The 8,790-nt window shown below is 38.4% G+C and overlaps 1 protein-coding gene across 1 annotated transcript; it reads right to left on the reverse strand.

The window, feature by feature from the left end:
* Positions 1 to 2,408: 2,408 nt before the first annotated feature.
* On the reverse strand, positions 2,409 to 6,959 carry LOC136852754 (piggyBac transposable element-derived protein 3-like). The gene is made up of 3 exons (XM_067127654.1): positions 5,357 to 6,959; positions 4,488 to 4,697; positions 2,409 to 4,236 (listed from the first exon to the last, which is right to left on the reverse strand). Exon 3 carries the CDS (start codon positions 3,670 to 3,672, stop codon positions 3,037 to 3,039), a length of 636 nt encoding a protein of 211 aa, XP_066983755.1. The 5' UTR covers positions 3,673 to 4,236; positions 4,488 to 4,697; positions 5,357 to 6,959; the 3' UTR covers positions 2,409 to 3,036.
* Between the last annotated feature and the right edge of the window lie 1,831 nt (positions 6,960 to 8,790).

The raw sequence follows: 8,790 nt of genomic DNA on the forward strand, positions 1-8,790 counted from the left end.
TTATCTCCATATTTCCAGTTCCCTGCACTTACTAGAATGGTTTTGTGAAATGAGAGGGTATAAATAAGTCCTGCAGGCCGTAAAAGCGAAAGAATGAGAATTGAGTATTATCCTGTAGAAGAAGAGTAAAAGTTCTTAGTGCTTTAATCTTTTACTTATTGTGTGTTTTCTTAATGATGGAAAATATTTTGGCTTTAGAGAGAGAGAGAGAGAGAGAGAGAGGAGTGGGTGGTGGTGATAAAATATGTTAAACGAAATAACTAATAAAACCGTTAAAACAATGGAGAAAATGATTGACAAATATTTCTATTTTTAATATTGAAATTAATAATAATAATAATAATAATAATAATAATAATAATAATAAATCTGCTCTTGTTATTTACACATCTCTACAGATGAACAGTTTACAAAAGACAGCTCTCAGATCACAAGCACATTGAGGATGACGCCAGGAGCTATCGAAAGTTAAGTGCAGTATTTTGTAGATTGTTTACCTGTCATAATTTGTTTATAGTAAGAGGAAAATTGAGACACGAATTTCGCTGAATGGGTCGGTTTGTCCTGTTATTAACTGGACCGCTATTATTCTTCGACTTTGCATCAACAACAACAACAACAACAATAATAATAATAATAATAATAATAATAATAATAATAATAATAATAATAATAATAATAATAATAATTTCCTTGAAAAGACAGTTTAAATTACAGTAAATTTAATACAGTTCAGAGGACAAACACCTCTGGACTTTTAACTCGAGAATGTATCCAGTTCTAGTTACACTGCCGAAGTCTGTTGCGACACCACTTAACATTCATCATACAACCATTATGGTTTAAATAATAAACTAGGGTCTCTTATTATGAAATATAAAATTTAGGCAAAAGGCTAAGCACTGAGAGATGACAATAAGAAGGTTTGAAAAGTGTAACAGGGGAAAAACCTCGCAGTTGCACTATGAAACAATTGTAAGGTGAGGGTGGAAAGTAAGATGGAAGAAAGAGAATATGAACGGAGGTACAGTAAGAGGAGTGAAAGGGGTTGCAGCTAGGGGCCATTGGAACACGTTGAGGTTAAAGAGACCTCCAAAGGAGTCACCGAATTTCTCTTGCGTAACCTCTCCCACCCTCCCTTCCACGTGACAATGGATGAGTCGACCACAGGCTTTTCGACACCTTCCTGATTCTGACCTGAGCACCGTGTTTCTGTTTTGGGGAAGAAGCACCATGCTGACGAACAAAAGGAAAAGGTCAGGGAGAGAGAGCGGACAGAGTGAACGTGTGAGACAATATAGCAGCATAAAGGACCCATCCCCCGTAGGGGGTTAGTGCTGTCAATGCACCTCACGTGGTGCACTGTAGGCATTACTTTAAGGGTTTTTGCAGCGTTCCTTCGGACCCTAGCTGGAATCTCTCTCATTCCTTTTACTGTACCTCCGCTCATATTCTCTTCCATCTGACTTTCCACCCTCTCTAAAAATTGTTTCATCGTGCAACTGCGAGGCTTTCCTCCTGTTACACCTTTCAGACCTTCTTACTGTCAATTTCCGTTTCAGCGCTGAATGACCTCATAGGTCCCAGCGCTTGGCCTTTGGCCTAGATTCTAAATGATCATCAGAAATTTTATAATAAAAAAAGCAGCGAACGTTCAAATTGCAAGCAGTATAGAAGAAATGTTGATTTCATTTCACATTTTTGGCTGCCCTCTTATAAGTAAGCTCGAAACTACAAGTAGCTTTCTTTGCACTTCGTCGTCTTAGGACCCAAATAGGCTGGTCATGCTCAGATTTTGTGCTTTCGCTTTTCCGGGGTTTAGAGGTGCAAATTAGAATCACAAGGGGAAAGAAAGGTCCAGTTATTGTATTGAAAATATATAATCACATGGGAAAGAAAGATTCACTTATTGAATTTAAAATATATAGCCTAATCACAAGGGAAAGAAAGGTCCGATTGTTGTAATTAAAATAAAGTAAGTTTTAACCCTTTAATGGGCACTACCAGAAATAATGGTAGCAGCAAAAAGCGTTCTTAGTATATTTTAGTACAACCAAATCTAAGGCACTTTTACTCCTGTGCATTTTTTTTTTACTTTGCAAAAATGGAGTCATAGACCCACCCAACGAAGTGTCCTCAATGGGACCAATGCCCGGTTCACAGGAAATCGTCTTTTTGGCAGCGGTATCCTGAACTGGATGTTTTGTCCGATTGAGATCAACTTTTTCAAGAAATTTTCATTACCTTCTAATGCATTTTAGTAACTTTATTCCATGTTCAATATTTTTACCTCTCATATTTATAAATATAACTTAGCATGTTTTTTTTACATTCTTAATTTCCTAGCATTATTATATTAAAATAGCCGAACCTTTTGTACATTATTTCATCATATTATAATAAATAAGACGTAATAAAAATAAGGAAAGGGAAAGTGAACTATTTATTTATACCTAAGATATAATAAAGAATAAGGAAAAGGAAAGTAAACTAATTTTTATGCCTTTACTAGAAAAAAAGTTACAAAAATACATCTACATCAGTAAAAAAAAATCAAATAGTTCAATAAAAAGCACTAGAAAATAATGTCCATATTCATATCACAACACTATGATACGGCACAAAACAGTTCCTGGCATCAGAAAGACAAAGTGCCTCACTGCAAAGGTTGCACATCCACTTGCAACTGTGGATATTCTTCTTGGTGGAGCAGTTCTTACAAGTCTGCCTCATGGTGGTGAAGACCGGTACATGGAGAGTGGAGGTCCTAACAGCTTCTGGTGACCTCTGACCTCTGGTTGGGAGCACCACTTTCCCAACAGACTCATGAGTGGGCATTGAAGGAGTGTTATTTGACCTCCTCATGGGGTGAGAGAAAACTCTGGACTTCCTGTGCATCCTGCAGTACCTGGAGATGGAAAGGCGAAAATTCTTCAGGGGCGTGGGTTTCTCATTTATCCTTGTGACGTCCCTCTTGTAGACTAGCCAGGCATTGGCAGTGGATACATCAGTGCAATATCTGATAATCTTGAGTGGTCAGCATCTTGACCTGAGGGGAGTCTTGTACAGATGGGTGAGCATGTCACTCTTGTCAATGCCAACCATTTTACTGTTGTATTGTTTTATCACATCGGGACATGGGACATCAACCTTCTCTTTGGCATCTCTGTCATACCTCTTGACAGAAGCCAAGGGTTCTACTCCTGCATCAATGGACATCGTGTTGACTACTTTGTTGTCCTTCCAATTCAATGCCAGAACACCATTACAGCTCCTGTAGTTAATGGTGCCTCGTTTGGTCTTCTTGCTGTTGAGCTGGGCAGTTGGTATGAGGCCAGGGTTTCCTGTCCTGGTCTCCCTTGCAATGCCAACATAGCAGCACTGGCAGGTGTCCCTCATGTGCTCAACGAGACCAATGCTGGTGAAGAAGTTTGGGTGCTTGACTATCCTGAGGAGGGCGGTGACCACTTTGGCACTCATGTTCATGAGGGCCTCTTCTTCAGGCAACTGGGCTGTGTGGGCGATGAAGGTAGTCCATCCCTGATACATGAGTATACCATGAATAATGCCATCTATACTGGCCCTGCAAAAGAACTTGTAGCACCATTTATCTGGCTTCTTACAGATATACTGGCGCACATTTCCAGCTCTGGTTCCCATATAGGCCACCATAACCTCATGTACACTCTGATGAAGTGTTTCCGGGATGTGCAGGAAGTTCTTCGTGATGGCAGTGATCACTGGCCTGACGTTGTAAAACCTGTCTTGAGTGGCAGTAATTTGCTGGTTATCAATGAATTCTTGCTCGCATGAGCCAAAACCTCTCCAAGGAACATGAAGTCTGCCACTTGTGGCACCCTTGTGTCAGTGGCCCAGTAATCCTCGGTGGAAAGCAGGTGGACCACACCCATGTAGATTAGGATGCCGAGGAACACACAAGCATCTCCGATGTGTCAGTTTTGATGGGCGTCCTGAGGTCGTTCTGCCTAGCATAAATGTTGGTCTGATAGACTAGGTGCTTCACAAGATCCATGTCGAAGAGATCACCGAGGTAGAGGAAAGGGGCAGGAGTAGTCGACGTTCCTGCATGTGCGTAAGGTGGCAGTGGTGGGTTGCTTATGTCCTCCTTCACCCAATTCCTCTGAACGGTGGCACCCTGGCTGGAAGTGCCAGCTTCCTCATCCTCCTTCTCCTCTGCTACTGTTGCTGATAGGGTGGCACAGCCACGCTTGACTACTGGAAAGAGAAAGAACAACTGCCAATATCTGTAAGGAACACACATATGCCAAACCTCTCTCTCTCTCTCTCTCTCTCTCTCTCTCTCTCTCTCTCTCTCTCTCTCTCTCTCTCTCTATATATATATATATATATATATATATATATATATATATATATATATATATATATATATATATATATTATATATATCTATGAATAAAAGAGAAAAGGAACATTAGCATGAGTGCCACAAAAAAAAAAAAAATTACCTTTCCATTTCTTCCTCAGAGGTGATAAGAGGTTCTCCTCTTCAACAGCATCATCAGCTAAAGCTGCTTCAACGTACTGTTGGGAGTCAGGGTCATTGTCGTCGTTATCGACATCAATGTCTTCAAATTCTTCGGCACTGTCCTCATCATTATGATTGGGGCCACTTGGTAAAACCCCCAAACACCTGTGGCACCATAGAAGGTTCTAACCTGAAAAGAGAACGAAAGGCGCAATCGTTAGTTAATAGTTTGAACAAGCAAATAATCACAATTTATGAAGTCATAATTATTATATAATTAAAAATAATTATAATTAAAAAAATATTGTTGTACATATTTGGTGATAACTAAATATATTCATGCTACAATTATACTAAAATTATGCTATAATTAATCAAAATAGATGCTAATATTGAATTTTAGAAAAAAAGTTTGCCCACAAATCATTTATTTCGCACTTATCAATATACAGAACGTTTGAATGGCCTAGAGTATCATTCAATACAACAATCACGAACATTATTATAATCGTCCAGAACATTCAGTTCATGAATATGTACACTCGTAAGTGGACACAGCATCCGGTTCGGCATGTTTTATTATCGGTCATACTTCCCGGTAAACCGGACACAACATCCAGTACCGGTTGAGTTTTGTGAAACGTGCTTTCCCGTAAACCAACATCCGGTTGAGTGTTGTGAAATGTGGTTTCCCGTGAAACGGGCGCTCAGCCCCAATCGGATGATTACACAGCATATTCTGTTCACACAAGTTTTTCGTAATGTCAGCGGTCACGTACACTACTTTGGATAACTTTACAACGATCACCAGCTATCTATCTACGAGCAAGCAAGTTTTCAAAGTCTTACCTTCATTGTTCGAGTTTCGGTGGCGGCGAAAGTAAGAGCGTCTGAGTGCACATCTAGGCTCTTCAGTGTCTGGACTCTGGAAGTGGACTGTTTCTTTCGACTTAAGAGGACCAGGAGTTTGTGACCCTGCGCCGTTCAAGTCAAGGTCTACCAAGCTCAGACTTGCGCTTGCAACAGCTGAGACGTTCTGCTATTGGCTGAAATCCACGTGGTCCAACTAAGTGATTTGATTGGTCGCGGCGCGCCTCCTCGCCAGACATATAACGAAATAAAGATCCATGTCAGGTTCTTTGCCCCAAAATGGGCTAAACACTTTTAGCGATTCATTTTAAATAGAATAGAACAGTCAATGATTTGACAGCTGGAACGCTTCTAAGATATATTCAGGTAATTCATTAAAAAAAAAACAGCGACAGTTCTTTTTCATTTCCAGCTAGTTTATTATGGAATTCCAGTTTTACAGTGAAAAGTAAATCCGAACACCGAGTCATTAAATTAAAATTATTTGAGGGTAAGCAGTTCTCTTGCATTGTAAATACCATTGCAAGATTTTTACATGAAATTGCTCTTGCGTCCACTTTACAGAGAAGGTGTATAAATGTCAGTTCTAACAATCCGTTGCTTATATCTTTGTCTACAATATCGACGACCAATGTTTTGATGCCGGTTTACCATATTTAATTAATGCTTCTGTCCTCATCTTGATGAACAGCTCATAAAGGATACACATTTCGAATTCAGTTGCAGAACTCGACGATATCTCGGCCTTTAGAGAGAGAGAGAGGGGGGGGGAAGAGGGAGAGAGAGAGCAAAAAGGGCTCAGTTTGTAGATGAGAAGGACAAAGTAATTCTCAAAAGGATAAGTGAAAAGAAACGCAGTGTTGAATTGCCCGAAATTCCCTTCAGACTGATAAAAAGAACGACAGAAATCCACATGTTAATTATTCCATCTCTCCGAGCTTCTTTCAGTCTAAGATGAAGCTAATGCAACGGCAGTAATCATAAGTCATTCCATGTGAAGCGATATTACACCTCATGAATTAGAATCTAGTGTTCGTTCCCGTTACAAAAAAGTCGTAGTAAAAAAAAATCAGAACTCATAATTTTGTTAAACTTCACTTGGGTCCTGCCTTCGTATTCCAGGTCTTCTTAATAGACCTTCTAACAGACATAGAGATAAATGGAAATTAATATCTGAATAAGAAACTTTGTACATTATAAATGGTATAATGCCTTTGATGTTCTTTCTTGAATGCTTGGGATAATTCATTTTTCAAATAGTTATTCATTTTTCAAATAGTTATTACATGCAGGAGAGGAAATCCATCTTATTATAAAATGCAATTTGGAAGATCAAGTAGTATTGTCACCGATGTGTATACAAAATACCAAGAAAGTTATATTTAAACACTTTTGCAAACCGTCCATAGTGTTCAGAAGCCCCAAATATGAACTAGTAAAAATACATGTACAAGGGAGATTAATATAATAACCCATTATTTAAGATTAACGAACTTACTCTTTATAATCAGTTTCAGGTTTTCCAAAGTTGACAAACAAACCTACTAATATTAGTGAATAAGTGCAACTCATTTTCAGTAAAATATAATATTTATATCTAACACTTTTTCTGAATGACGGTATATCTAGAATATGAGAGAGAACAGACTGTTTTTGCAGCATAAGGAAAGGCGCCGTTATCTTGAAGAACTGACTCTTGGTACTGTACAGTATTAGGCAAAAAGCAGGTTATTTGTGATATATATATATATATATATATATATATATATATATATATATATATATATATATATATATATATATATATATATATATATATATATATATTATTTTTAAACGTTGGTAAACAATATTTTTCAAAAACTTAAGAAGAGAACTTTTCACATAAAACAGTCGCGTCACATGTGAAATATGAATATCTTTTCAGGGACCGGTTAAAACATCCAACAGTACATCAAGAAGACTACAGATATAATTCTCTCTCTCTCTCTCTCTCTCTCTCTCTCTCTCTCTCTCTCTCTCTCTCTCTCTCTCTCTCTCTAACAGATCACGCTATTTAAACTGTAATAGCCAGAGAAATTGCGGTGTTATATCACAAGCAAAATATCTAGACCGAATTCTAAAAGGACCTGAAATGGAAGCCCTCACTTCCACGTCCCAAATTTCAAGGCCAAAACACCAAATCCTGTTCTGAGCTTCTTCGCCAGTTTCCCCATCAGGCGCTCGAAGCTCTACCGAAATTGTGATTGCAGACTCCTTGGTACGGAAATGACTATAACTTTTTTTGTGATAAGAGGTCTGCAGTTATTGTCTTTTGCCCCGTGGGGGCAGTGCCGTCAGTGCACCTCACTCGGTACGCTGTAGGCATTACTTCAGGTTCTTTGCAGGTTCCTTCGTCTCCTAGCTGCAACCCCCTTCGTTCCTTTTACTATGCCTTCATTCATATTCTTTCTTCTATCAATGGCATTCAGTAAGTTTCAGTGCATTCTCTGCCTCGTATTTTGTAAGGGCGGCTTTCAGTCTGTACATGACAACACAGTTATGTACAGCAAAGTCTTGATAGTGAATATAAGAACTGTCACCCTATTTCCTCTCCCCAGTAAAGATCAAGGGTTGATTACTGGTCAGGGAAGGACCGTTCATCAAGTATAAATCATTCTAGGCGTATGTTATTACCGTACTTAGGTAAATTCAATATTACTGGGCTTATATATGTATATGTATACAGTATATTATATATATGATATAAATATATATATATATATATATATATATATATATATATATATATATATATATATATATGTGTGTGTGTGTGTGTGTGTGTGTGTGTGTGTGTGTGTGTGTGTGTGCGTGTGAGTATGTATTTGTATACACACACACACACACACACATATATATATATATATATATATATATATATATATATATATATATATATATATATATATATATATATGTATGTTCTCCTCTGCTGATAATTCCTTTGTACCAAGGAGCGTTCACTCCAGCTATTTTCTCATTTTCTGAAAGAGGCGCTGATTTAATTTTACACTTACCCGGGCAATTGAATTCTTCAGTTGAAATCAGCATCGTTTGATCCACTGAACGAAGCAAGAGATCTGTAATAGTGGAATCCTGAACATATTCATTTAACACTTTAATAACAGTGATGGCTGCGTCAGGTGTGTTCGACTTCTACAGTCTCACAATTGATTTCTGTGTGTCACTGCATTCAGCCGGTAGGTCTCCCAGTTTGTCATTCTTCGTGAATGGAGAGGTGAAAGTCGTGAACTAGGATTCTGTTATTGGGGAAGTATAAAATAGGGGAGGATTGCTCTACAGTAAACAAACACTCCAATTCAATTACCGAACTCCCTCCCCCCTCCACCCCCACCCCCATAGGGAGGTAG

This window comes from Macrobrachium rosenbergii, chromosome 26 (genome assembly GCF_040412425.1).
Source record: "Macrobrachium rosenbergii isolate ZJJX-2024 chromosome 26, ASM4041242v1, whole genome shotgun sequence".
Classification (NCBI taxonomy): domain Eukaryota; kingdom Metazoa; phylum Arthropoda; class Malacostraca; order Decapoda; family Palaemonidae; genus Macrobrachium; species Macrobrachium rosenbergii.

Excerpts from the sequence above, each read along its gene's own strand:
- LOC136852754 (XM_067127654.1), bottom strand. The coding sequence starts at position 3,672 with ATGGTGGCCTATATGGGAACCAGAGCTGGAAATGTGCGCCAGTATATC.